This window comes from Schistocerca nitens, chromosome 6 (assembly GCF_023898315.1).
Source record: "Schistocerca nitens isolate TAMUIC-IGC-003100 chromosome 6, iqSchNite1.1, whole genome shotgun sequence".
In the NCBI taxonomy this organism is placed as follows: domain Eukaryota; kingdom Metazoa; phylum Arthropoda; class Insecta; order Orthoptera; family Acrididae; genus Schistocerca; species Schistocerca nitens.
In genome coordinates, this window is record NC_064619.1 from 355,503,353 (window position 1) to 355,517,575 (window position 14,223).

General features: G+C 41.4%; 1 protein-coding gene across 1 annotated transcript in view; it reads left to right on the plus strand.

The window, feature by feature from the left end:
- Positions 1-14,223, plus strand: part of LOC126262432 (cytochrome P450 4V2-like) — a 142,949-nt gene that overhangs the window by 92,799 nt on the left and 35,927 nt on the right. The window contains exon 3 of the mRNA XM_049959073.1: positions 10,568-10,829. Coding sequence (XP_049815030.1) covers positions 10,568-10,829 — 262 coding nt within the window. The remainder of the gene's footprint in view (positions 1-10,567; positions 10,830-14,223) is intronic.

Below are 14,223 nucleotides of genomic sequence, written 5' to 3' on the forward strand. Positions count from 1 at the left end.
ACTCACTGTAGTCATTGTAGAGATGTCCAGCAGCCATCTGCTGCGACTGTGCAGGTGCACAATCACCATCGAAGAGTCTTGCAGACAATATAGCAAGTCCATAACCACCACTTGTGCACTCACAAAGTTTTTGGAATTGTCCTTAGAACCAGCAATGCTATTAACCAGTCCCTTGCTGACTTATCAACACACGTGGGAGCACTAACAGTCCTCTTTTTTTTTACATATTGTGCATATACTATAACCAACAGAAACGTGTGCAGTGAAATGAATGCTTACAAGTTACTTAATTTGCTGAACTGGTGTCAATTACAATTTTATAACATAAGAATACAATTAAAAAGGTACAAAATACATCATTAAAGAACATTACAATACAGATAACATTTGTAGGACAGGCTTTACAAAAGAATCGAAATAACATATACATCAGTGTTACAGGAATTATGACATAAGTTCATATATAAAAGATCAGAATAACTTTTAAAACATCAACTTCACACATGAGCATTGAAACAGAACAGAATAGATAATGTCTAAACATCTTTACAAAGAAAATAACATAGTATTTGAACAATTCTACAACATAAATCTTATTAGCTAAACACATAAAGACAGGAAAAACACAAATATACAAGAGTACACAAACATATAGCAGAATAACACAAGAGGAAAGGACAGGGTTGGTTTTCAGTGTAACATTTGGTACTGCAGTATTTTGCAAGCAAAATCTTTTTTTTTTTTTCTTGGAGATGTCCTTTCGTTCGTCATTATTCCCAAAAAGTCCTATCTATACCTGCTTTCTATACTTTTTTCGTATAACTTCTCAATGCATTTCTTCCAATGCATCGCAACTCATTCTCTTATATAGTCTACTCCCTCTTAAGCTAACTTAAATCTACTGAGCTCAGATGCTAAACTAATGGACAAGGCAATGCAGCAGCGCAAAACAATTAATACAAACAGCAACAAAAAAAATGGATATTGTCAAAGCAAGCTACAGTAAATCTAAATTACCAAGCAAACAACTATGACAAAAAAATGCAAATTGGCAAAGCAAGCAGCAGTATATCTAAATTATCAAAGCAAATGCAACATTACAACTAATATGAGCCAATGTGCAGCAACAAGGAAAATAAATCAGTAGTAAAACTGGCTTAACAGAGTAATACAAAGTGAAATTTAGTAGCACTATGCCTGGCAAACAGCAGTAGCAAATGCAAAAACTTATATCTAAACTTGACAAAGCTCATGCAGAAAAATATTACAGTAAAGACAACAATGCAGATAAGGGAAATGTCTATTCACATCTTAATATCTATGTCATTAAAGTGGTGCACCACAACTTATTCTATGAAAAATATTACCAAGTAGTTGAAAAGAAAATTATGTATGCAAGTCCTGTGAAGGGAAATGTCTTTTTGGGCTCCTTCGTTTTTTTAAGTCATTATTTACTTGATCTGTAGGCATAAAATATCTATATTAGTACATCCATAAAATTTTATTTTAACCGATGCTGCAGTGCAGCTAGAAACTAGATATTAAACAAAATGAGCAAACTCTCAACTAGAAAGACAATGGACGTAAAATGTTTCTCATCATTTCATTAGGCATTTACTAAATATCATAAATTAAGAGCTCCACAGTAAAATCATATGTTTTCAAGTTTGAGCGTGTCGTATTTGCGATGCTTTCTACAAAGAAATGTCAATAGCGAGGATAATGGCCTCCTTTTTTTTCTACCTGTGCCGCTGAAATGCACACACTAATGGCTTTTTCTCCAGGCAGGTGGTACAGCTGGGCGGCCACGACGCATTACTTGCAGGTCACTCAACTTTCCTACCGAAATATTTACGACAGCGGTTTGCACTACAGTGACAGTCTCATGTAAAAAATTTCACAGGTCGAGAATTTGCGTTGCAAATGTGTAGAAACAAAATCCTATCAATATAACAGAGTCAAAAAATTTTTTTGCGGCATTGTGATAAATTCACGCATGTACACACATTTCAGTACTCTTTAAAGTACGATTCTCAGCTTATTGATCATAAACGTACCTCAACAGCATAATACATATCGTCATCGTAAAAATATCATAACATCTCAGTCAATTCTTAAAATTGTCGTAGCTTCCTCCAATAATCTCAAAAACTAAAACAAAATTCTCAGCTTATTTCAATAGTGTCATCTACCTCAAACGTACTTTAAAAATCATGATCCCATACCAAATATATCATTCAAAGCCTTCATAGTATCACAATGGTACTGAAAAAATATGAATAGTTCACAAAGTACAGACAAAATACAATTTCATAAGTGTGAAATTATCCAACTGTGTAATTGCGTAAACATCTGTCACTGATGTAGTAAAATAAATGTTTGTCTCTCTCAGTTAAATAATCAAATAGCTGTGTAATTCTGTGTTAGAGAAATATGGTACCGAAGTGTAAAGTTGTATAAGCAAATACCATATTAGCTAGGGCTCCTTGTGCTTGCCAAACACATGGTACACAAAGTAAGTGTGTACCCCCCTGAGGATTAATGTAATTATACCCTCAGGTGTTACAGATTACAGCAATGGAATGAAATGTATCACGGAAAACCTTTGTAATTCAAAAATCTTGAAAAATAAATGGTTCATGTACAAAATTAATCACTCAAAATGCGTGTCCTGTAGCGCTAAATGTGCGTCTTGTTGTAAGATAATTCTGTGGAAGTGTCGTAGTTATCGTCCTCTGTTAGCAAAGTTCTGCTGAAGTCAATGTACTTACCTCATGATAAACAAAAGTGAAATGCTTTGCGTATAGATATCGTATTTATTATGTACATTACTGTGATCAAGAAAGTACTATACTGTATCGTATTGTTGTGCTACGAAAAAGGCTGTCACATTGTAGCTATACCACAAAAGTTACTACTAAAATATGTTATACTTTACAGAATAATTCAGAAAAACTGTGCAGATATGAAACAGAAACACTGCGAAAGCAACATTGTAAATTATCACTCATTAGTAGCGTCGTGATAAAATCGTGTACCTGTCACATAAACTAACCACTGTGTCATCTGGTATCTCACAGAAAGTACTTTAAATCCAGAATGTATTTTCAAGTAAACCAAAATGTTGCATTAAAATCTCATTAGCAGTACCAGTATATGTCCTAAGTATGTAAGCCTGATAGTTGTTACGTAATCGTGCAACTAACAAGCAAGAATGTACAAATTCAACACTGTGTCGTCTGTTCACTATAACAATGCATTCGTATTTTCTGTTTAAAAATGTTCCCTAGGTTCTAGACTGGATATTTAACTTCAAACATTGTTGCATGTTAACAATTTCTTAAGTCTGACAAAGCATACTAGCAATGTAAAGTGAAAAGTTATATGGCAAAGACGAAGTTAAAAAGCAGATTAGCTTTCAATAAGCGTGTTTTATATGTGAAGTGTGGTGAAATCCTTTACTCTTCATAGTACTCAGAGTTTGAACTTGAATGCAATTGTCATGCGGTATACGTCGGTAAAGAATACTGGAATTTTTCTCAAGATTAGCGTCTATGTTATTTTTCTCTGAGCCAGCCGGCGCTCGTGGCTGCCTGCGGTGCGGGTCATTGTCTGTTTCTTTGTTGGCGCGCCTACTTACATATGCATCCATGACCTTGTATTCTTATTGTGCCATACTCTATGTAATTGACATATCTGCAGTATGATGTTCAATTTGTGTTAGGTCGGATTGCTCTCTTTTGTATTTTATACTGAAGTATCTTAGAAAATAGATTAAAGAAACGCAAACCGAAGTTTCTAACGTTTGTAGACTTAGAGAAAACTTTTGACAATGTTGACTGGAATACTCTCTTTCAAATTCTGAAGTTGGCAGGGGTAAATTACAAGGATCTAAAGGCTATTTACAATTTGTACAGAAACCAGATGGCAGTTATAAGAGTCGAGGGACATGAAAAGGAAGCATTGGTTGGGAAGGGAGTGAGACAAGGACCTGATGTTCAATTTTGTGTTGGAATTTTAAATTTTAATTTATTTCCTATAGTATCTGTCTTAATTTCACTTGTTTTTGTAACGCCTTCTGATGGGTCGAGTATATGATTTGATCGAAGTAAAGAATCTGTGAATTACGACTGGTGCGATCTGTTAATCATGAGCAATTTTATGAACAGTCGTGGATGACCCACAAACAGTATTTTCTCGCACCCATCGGATAAACATCTTAGAGGCAGCAGAGCTTCACTACACTTGTCATCGAGTGAGGTGCAGATATATGCTATCAGTTCGTTAATGCCACGTGCCCACCCACCACGTCGAACTGCTTCCATCTGGCATGAATAAAATCAGCACTTTCTATAAGCATTCGTATGGCCTATTGATGTACTGCGTGTATGTTAACAAAATATCAGTGCCATGTTTTATTACTCCTCAGTAGTTGTGAAGCAATGCGACTTTCCACAAATCATCGTGAGTTGGGAGTCTGCCCTGGTAAATATCTAGAAGAAACTTCTAACTTAATGGCTTGAGGTGATCGTAAGCAGCGTCCTTTATTTCGTATACAGTTTGCGTCACAGGGATTTCATTACGACTTCATTGACTTATAATTGCTTATGAGCATAGTTATAAACTTAACTTAGAATCCAGGAGAAGTAGACCAAGCTGAATGCTACATCGTGACGTTAGCAACTACAGGATACATGTGACACAGAGCATGCATTCCACTCGCTTATTCACCAATATTACCGGATCGCGGTAGGCTGTCAAGTGATATGAGTGTGTTTTGTAATTATAAGCACAAGCAGATGTATGAGACAGGCAAAATACACTTAGACATCAAGGAGAATGTAACATTTCAAATACTAAACATGGCGTACTCTGACAGGTGTGAATATTTTGGAACTATTTGTTTAATAAATCATGGCTCCAACATACTAACATATATTATTTACATAAGAGTGGGAAGACTCTTAGAAGCTGAAATCGGGAAAGATCAGGATTGTTTCCAGAAGAAATGAAAAGGCAGTACTTACCGAACGACTTATGTTACATGGTACACTGAAAAAAGGGAACCTATAGTTACTGATTTACGGAAAGCGTTTCACAATATCGATCTGGATACACTCCGAGGTCCTGAAGGTGACAGGGATGAAATACAAGGAGCGAAACATTGTCTACAATTAGCATAGAAACCGGAACTAGATATAAGAGTCAAAGGACATCAAACAGACGCAGAACCGGCCTCCGTAATCGAGGTCGCTAAAGCATGCCTGCACGATGGGTCTCGACTCGCCGGTTCGAATCCCGTTAATTACGGAAATTTTCACTGTCAATATTTGGCTAGCGATTGGAGATGAGGAGGTGGGGCATAGTTCATTATCATCAAACTTTACACCAATGTCCTAGTTCTAAACCACTCTTCAGCGTCTCATGAAATGAGGTCAAGTGATAATTTTTGATCCATCCATCGGATGGGGACGTTAAGCTTGGCGGTCCACTTGGTACGGAAGTTCTGTCGCAATTGCAAATATTTTGGACATTAGCTGAATTAAGCATTTAAATTATATCTATTGGTCACACATGGGAACATGTGCCAGACCTCAGTTTCCCATCTATCGCATACGGTCTCCTTAACCATTTCTCTTTCTATGCACTTTTCCACCACCGATCCAACCTCCAAAAACTACAGAGTCTTGGTGCTATTCGAGAGGAGACAGCTGTGTTCCGTCAGCGGATTCACTCCCTCGCCGCTCTTATCATCATACAATGCTAACACGATACAAGCTTCCATTACTAACCTCCAAAAATACACATACAACACAACTACATATGTGAAGTAAAGGGGCCAATGTGTGCTGATGATCATCCTTTCAGACTAAGTGGCAGAAACTACCCCGTGGGATTTTCTAGCCAACAATGCTATACTGCATTTCATTTTTTAAAGCTGTGCAGAAACATTGAATTTAAGTTGAAATGTTAAGATGTATTTTGTAAGTCATACAGGTTACTTCAGCCGTCCATACTGATGTCATTTTATGCATCACGCGATGCTATATCTGAGTTTATAAACCACGGGTGAGATTTTCGCATTGTATCAATTGCTTCACGCAAACAATTAGGCCTACAGGAGAAATGAACGGGAACTTTATCTAAAAAAATGAATACAGTTAAATTTTCTAGCGAGATACGTTTTCGCTGGAGGCCACGGTTTCCGCGATGCTGAAGAATAACGTACAAAAGTAACCTTCCAACGCATCTCCACGCCCACAGTCATCTTTCATCACATAGGATTTCTAGTATGTTGTTCGTAGCACGCCCTCGTACCAGTGTACCAAAATTTCGTACTACTCGAACTATTCCCGATATTCCACCGGTCTCGGTCTCCATTGATAGGGCTGTTACGCCACCAGCACATTCAGGTATTTTGTTAGCATTATTAATTTAAACGTCTCTTTGAGAGTAATTAAATCAAAACGACTTCTGTGAACGTTACGCTAAAACAAATTCGACCCAAGATTAACCCTTAAAAGTGCAATATTTTTGTAGTCAGTATACCTGACAAATACAGCTTTATAGTTGTTTATTATAAGTTGATAACATTCACAAAATTGTTAGGTAAAATATTGACAACCGTCAATTTTACAATTTCAAGTCCTCTATTAAGCCGGTGGTGTAACAAAACCAGTCAATGAAGACAAAAATAGTCGAATGTGGGAAATAGTTCTTCTAATCGCAAGTGTTTGCACTGCCGTAGCAGCAAGAGCACACCCGTTGTTAAGGGTAGCGTCTTTGACTAGTAATCGAAACGTCCTCCGTCCCCCAGTTCGAAACCTGTCACATCTTAAATTCTGATTTATAATCAGCACTGGGGGCCGAAGATTTCCGGAATAAGAAGACAACCTCACTCTGCAAACGGCGTTGTCAAAGAGGACGGAAGAGCGCGCATGTGTTCCGGGCACTCTCTTGTTCTTGACTGGGAAACTGCCCCTGAGGGCGGAAGAAACAGCAATGATCAGCGGCATTAGGATGGAGAAGGCAATGTACACCACAGCATTTAAGACACATAACGTGTATCTACTGGTCATTTGGAGTGAAAAAGTGTCATGATGATCTCTCTATTGGTAAAAGATTCCAGAACAGTCTCCCATTCGGATCTCCAGGAGGGGACTGCCAAGGGGGAGGTGACCATGAGAAAAAGCGTGAATAACCAACGAAAGGATAACGTTCTACGAAACGCCGCATGGAATGTCAAAGGTCTGAACGCAACCTAGAAAATCTGAAAAGGAAAATTCAAAGAGTCAGCATAGATATAGTAGCGGACAGTGAAATGAAATGGGAAGAAAACAAGGATTACTTATTAGATGAGTATAGGATAAAATCAACAGCAACACAATATGATACAACGGTAGTAAGATTCCTTATGGAGAGGGAGGGAGGGTAGAGAGTGAATTACTGTGAGCAGTTCAGTGACAGGGTTGTTCGTATCAGAATCGGCAGCAAATCCACACCGACGCCGATAGTTCAGATATACGTGCTGACATCGCAAGGTGAAGTTGAAGAGATAGAGAAATTAGATGAGGATATTGAAAGGGGAATACAATACGTAAAGGGAGGTGAAAATCTCATAGTCATGATAGATTAGAATGCAGTTGTAGGAGAAAGAGGGAAAGAAAAGGTTACAGGAGAATGTGGGCTTGAGACAAGGAAAGAGAGAAGAGAAAGAATCAGAGGAGGAGGAGGTTTCTTGGTTAAGGGCGGGTGACATGGGAATATTTCAGTTAGATAACGTCATGGTCAGGCAGAGATAATGAAATCAGATACTGGATTGTAAGGCGTACCCAGTAGCATATACAGGTATAGACCCAGACCACAATGTTGCAGTGACTAATAGTAGCAGAAATTTAAGAGATTAGTCAGGAAGAATCAATACGCAAAGAAGTGTGATACGGAAGTGCTAAGGAAAGACAGGATACGCTTGAAGTTCTCTGAGGCTACAGTTACAGCACAAAGGAATATCTCAGTAGGCGATACAATTGAAGAGGAATAGAGATCGCTAAAAAGAGCCATCACATAAGTCGGAATGAGAAATAGAGGTACAAAGATGGTAACTGCGAAGAAACCATGGTTAACAGAAGAAATACTTCAGTCGATCGATGCAACAAGGAAGTATAAAAATGTTTAGGGAAATTCAGGAACACAGAAATACAAGTCGCTGAGGAATGAAACAGATAAGAAGTACAGGGAACCTAAGACGAAATGGCGTGATGAAAAATGCAAAGAAATCGAAATGACTATCGGAAAGACTAACTCAGCATATAGGAATCTTCGCTGAAATTAAAAGTGCAACGGGAATTCCACTGTTAATTGCACAGTAGAGGGCGGATAGGTGGAAAGGGTACATTGAAGGCCCGTATGAGTGGAAGATTTGTAGGATGTCATAGAAAAAGAAATGGGAGTCGATCTAGAAGAGATAGGGGATCCGATATTAGAATCATATTTTAAGCGAGCTTTGGAGGAGTTAAGGTAAAATAAGGCAGAAGGGATGGACAACATTCCACCAGAATTTGTAAAATCATGGAGGAAAGTGGCAACAAAACGACTATTGACGTTGGAGTGTAGAATGTATGAGTCTGGCGACTTACCACATGATTTTCAGAAAAATATCATCCACCCAATTCTGAAGACTGGAAGAGCTGTCAAGTGTGAGAATTACCACACAGTCAGTTTAACAGCTCATGCATCCAAGTTGCTGACAGGAATAATATACAGAAAAATGGAAAATAAAATTGATCGAAATTCTGAGAGAAACAGCGGTAAGTTTTAGGGAGACAGGGGTAATATACAATATGTACAAGAGCCAACAGAGAATAATAAGAATGGCCGACCAAGAACGAAGTTCTCGGATTAAAATGGGTGTAAGATTGGGGTGTCTAGCACCCCTTCCGTTCAATCTGTACATCGGAGAAGCTATGATGGAAATAAAAAAAAAGTCCAGGAGTGGAATTAAAATTCAAGGTGAAAGAATATCAATGATAAGATTCGCTAATGATATTGCTATCCTGACTGAAATTGAAGAGCAATTATATGATCTGCTGGGTGGAAAGAACATTCTACTGAGTACACGATATACACTGAGAGTAAATCGAAGAAATACCAAAGAAATGAGAAACAGCAGAAATCATTCAGCGAGAAACCTAACATCTGGACTCATGATCACGAAGTAGATGAAGTTAAGGCATTCTGCCAAGTAGGCAACAAAATAACCAATGACGGACGAAGCATGGAGGACATCAAAACCACACGAGCACTGGCAAAACTGCCATTCCCGCCGAAGAGGAGTCTCCTGGCATCAAACATGGGCCTTAATTTGAAGAAGAGATTTCTGTGATAGTACGTTTGGAGCATATCATAGTATGGCAGTGAAACACCGATTGTGGGGCAATCGGAACAGAAGAGAATCGAACCATTTGGGATGTGGTGCTACAGACGAATGTTCAAAATTAGGTGGACTGATACAGTAATGAATGAGGAGGTTCTGTGCTAAATCGAAGAGCAAAGGAGTATGTGGAAAACACTGACAAGGAGAAGGAACATGATGACAGTACATCTGTTAAGACATCAGGGAATGACTTCCATGGTACTAGAGGGAGCTGTAGAGGCAGAGATTGGGATAAGTCCAGCAAATGATTGAGGACGTAGGTTGCAAGTGCTACTCTGAGATGAAGAGGTTGGCACAGGAGAGGAATTCGTAGCGGGCAGCATCAAACCAGTGAGAAGACTGATGACTCAAAAAAAAAAAAAAAAAAAAAAAAAAAAAAAGAAAAAGAGAACAAAAGGAGGCCGTACCATGAACAACATGCTAGAAATCCTAACCGGTGGGGTCTCAGTGTGTACGTGGAGCACTTTTCAAAGTCACTATTCTACGTTCTACTTGAACAACTCGAAAACTACAGTCTAGAGCGGAAACGTTTCCGATTTAAAATTTTTAACTACATTATATATACTAGAATAAGTTCTTGTTAATTTATTTTGTAGGTTTCATAGCTTAAGCCTAGCTAGTGACAGAATTTAGAAATCTCGCGCACGGTTCATGAAGCCGAGATATAACTTTGTGTGCTGCATAAAACGACAGTGTTGGGGCAGCTGAATCACCCGGTATGTCTAGGATGTATACTTACATATGATCTGAAACGTGTACAATAAGCATTTCGAGCAAGATGGAGGTGGAAGTTTTTGAAATGTGATGTTTCAGAAACCTGCTCAAGGGTAGATGGGTAAGTCACGTAACTAATGAAAAGGTATTTCATGGAAATGAAAGAAAAAAAACGATCATGGTGAAATAGTTCATGTAAATTAACGCTGCAACAGACTTTTCCGGGTTAGTCTAAAGAGTGGAGCTGCAACTAAGAGGTCTTCAGACTTAGGTCGGCTACAGCAACAAAAAGGAAGTGTTATGTTGCCATGGGAGGTCTCTCGTATTCCTCAGTTGCTGTTGATATTTGTGGACGCTGAGTGGTGTAACGCAGCCTGCAACGGTGTGCCTTGACCTACGGTCCCTGTCTTGTCTGCGCAGGTTGATGAGCCGCGTGTACAACGCGCAGTGGTTGCAGCAGCAGTACGCGTCAATGCAGCGCGCCGCGGACAAGCTGGTGGGCGGGCTACGCCAGCTGTGGGTGGAAGGGGTGGCTAGCCACAAGGAGAGCATGCGCCGGCTGGCCGTCTGCACGCTGGACATGACCGCCGGCTCCGTCTTCGGCCTCCAAATCGCCGGCACGGAGGAGGGTGACAAGTTTTTCCGGGACTACACGAAGGTCATCCACTCGCTGCATTCCAGAGTGAGTGCAAACTCGGTGTCAACGATCTGACACCGAAAACCAGTGACATATCTTTGTTTCCAGCTATTACTCTTACCACAAGAGGATAATATCAAATAAAAGTAAATGCTCTGAAAATTAGGTAATGCGATAGTAACATGTCTTCGAAGGTGGTTTGTTTAGCAGTTGCATGTGTAAAGACGTGTAACCATACCATGCCAAGACTGCTACTGATATTAAATTACACATGCCGAACACCGACCATTCATTAAGATCGGTATGCATGCGACCTAATACACTCCTGGAAATTGAAATAAGAACACCGTGAATTCATTGTCCCAGGAAGGGGAAACTTTATTGACACATTCCTGGGGTCAGATACATCACATGATCACACTGACAGAACCACAGGCACATAGACACAGGCAACAGAGCATGCACAATGTCGGCACTAGTACAGTGTATATCCACCTTTCGCAGTAATGCAGGCTGCTATTCTCCCATGGAGACGATCGTAGAGATGCTGGATGTAGTCCTGTGGAACGGCTTGCCATGCCATTTCCACCTGGCGCCTCAGTTGGACCAGCGTTCGTGCTGGACGTGCAGACCGCGTGAGACGACGCTTCATCCAGTCCCAAACATGCTCAATGGGGGACAGATCCGGAGATCTTGCTGGCCAGGGTAGTTGACTTACACCTTCTAGAGCACGTTGGGTGGCACGGGATACATGCGGACGTGCATTGTCCTGTTGGAACAGCAAGTTCCCTTGCCGGTCTAGGAATGGTAGAACGATGGGTTCGATGACGGTTTGGATGTACCGTGCACTATTCAGTGTCCCCTCGACGATCACCAGTGGTGTACGGCCAGTGTAGGAGATCGCTCCCCACACCATGATGCCGGGTGTTTGCCCTGTGTGCCTCGGTCGTATGCAGTCCTGATTGTGGCGCTCACCTGCACGGCGCCAAACACGCATGCGACCATCATTGGCTACAAGGCAGAAGCGACTCTCATCGCTGAAGACGACACGTCTCCATTCGTCCTTCCATTCACGCCTGTCGCGACACCACTGGAGGCGGGCTGCACGATGTTGGGGCGTGAGCGGAAGACGGCCTAACGGTGTGCGGGACCGTAGCCCAGCTTCATGGAGACGGTTGCGAATGGTCCTCGCCGATACCCCAGGAGCAACAGTGTCCCTAATTTGCTGGGAAGTGGCGGTGCGGTCCCCTACGGCACTGCGTAGGATCCTACGGTCTTGGCGTGCATCCGTGCGTCGCTGCGGTCCGGTCCCAGGTCGACGGGCACGTGCACCTTCCGCCGACCACTGGCGACAACATCGATGTACTGTGGAGACCTCACGCCCCACGTGTTGAGCAATTCGGCGGTACGTCCACCCGGCCTCCCGCATGCCCACTATACGCCCTCGCTCAAAGTCCGTCAACTGCACATACGGTTCACGTCCACGCTGTCGCGGCGTGCTACCAGTGTTAAAGACTGCAATGGAGCTCCGTATGCCACGGCAAACTGGCTGACACTGACTGCGGCGGTGCACAAATGCTGCGCAGCTAGCGCCATTCGACGTCCAAAACCGCGGTTCCTGGTGTGTCCGCTGTGCCGTGCGTGTGATCATTGCTTGTACAGCCCTCTCGCAGTGTCCGGAGCAAGTATGGTGGGTCTGACACACCGGTGTCAATGTGTTCTTTTTTCCATTTCCAGGAGTGTATATTCCACAACGCCGAGTGGAAAAAAAGGCGTCGGGAGGGATGTTCTTGGGCACGTTCCACGGAGAGTAGCCCTTGGGCTAGCGTGCACATCTATACCCAACAGAAGGATAGGTGTCTTGCTAACTACCCTAAAATACAAGGTCGAAGTTTGAATATTACATACTTCCATACCTCCTCCAGCTTACGTTAATGGAGCAAATCGGTTGGTTCATTTTGTATTACATGGTGTCTACGGTGGGCCTTAGGGGAATTTTAGGCACCATTTAGTTCACGGGTGGTTCCTTAAAAACCCGAAAATATTTGTACCAAGATCGGGCCAAGGATTCCAAGAGGTCTTTGAGCAGCAAATGGCTGAAGTTTCTAAGATATATTCCTAAGGTTCCGATATCAAATAACGCTGATAATTTTCTTGATAGCTTTATCCGTTCAGAGGTACAGATTTTCAAAGTTATCCTGCTTCTACACGTAAAATACGCATTTTAACGCAGGTGTGAGGTGAAACACAGTATATGAAATGACGTATCACGCAGAAATATGCTCTAAAGTGCCTCCATTATCGTCTGAAGAGTTCTGGGAACCTTATTTTGTTATAGAGTACCCGAAAGAACTTGCCCCCCTTCTAACAGCCGTGTACCGCAAGTCTCTAGAGGAACGGAGGGTTCCAAATGATTGGAAAAGAGCACAGGTAGTCCCAGTCTTCAAGAAGGGTCGTCGAGCAGATGCGCAAAACTATAGACCTATATCTCTGACGTCGATCTGTTGTAGAGTTTTAGAACATGTTTTTTGCTCGAGTATCATGTCGTTTTTGGAAACCCAGAATCTACTATGTAGGAATCAACATGGATTCCGGAAACAGCGATCGTGTGAGACCCAACTCGCGTTATTTGTTCATGAGACCCAGAAAATATTAGATACAGGCTCCCAGGTAGATGCTATTTTTCTTGAATTCCGGAAGGCGTTCGATACAGTTCCGCACTGTCGCCTGATAAACAAAGTAAGAGCCTACGGAATATCAGACCAGCTGTGTGGCTGGATTGAAGATTTTTCGCAAACAGAACACAGCATGTTGTTATCAATGGAGAGACGTCTACAGACGTTAAGGTAACCTCTGGCGTGCCACAGGGGAGTGTTATGGGACCATTGCTTTTCACTATATATATAAATGACCTAGTAGATAGTGTCGGAAGTTCCATGCGACTTTTCGCGGATGATGCTGTAGTATACAGAGAAGTTGTAGCATTAGAAAATTGTAGCGAAATGCAGGAAGATCTGCAGCGGATAGGCACTTGGTGCAGGGAGTGGCAACTGTCCCTTAACATAGACAAATGTAATGTATTGCGAATACATAGAAAGAAGGATCCTTTATTGTATGATTATATGATAGCGGAACAAACACTGGTAGCAGTTACTTCTGTAAAATGTCTGGGAGTATGCGTGCGGAACGATTTGAAGTGGAATGATCATATAAAATTAATTGTTGGTAAGGCGGGTACCAGGTTGAGATTCATTGGGAGAGTGCTTAGAAAATGTAGTCCAGCAACAAAGGAGGTGGCTTACAAAACACTTGTTCGACCAATACTTGAGTATTGCTCATCAGTGTGGGATCCGCACCAGATCGGGTTGACGGAGGAGATAGAGAAGATCCAAAGAAGAGCGGCGCGTTTCGTCACAGGGTTATTTGGTAACCGTGATAG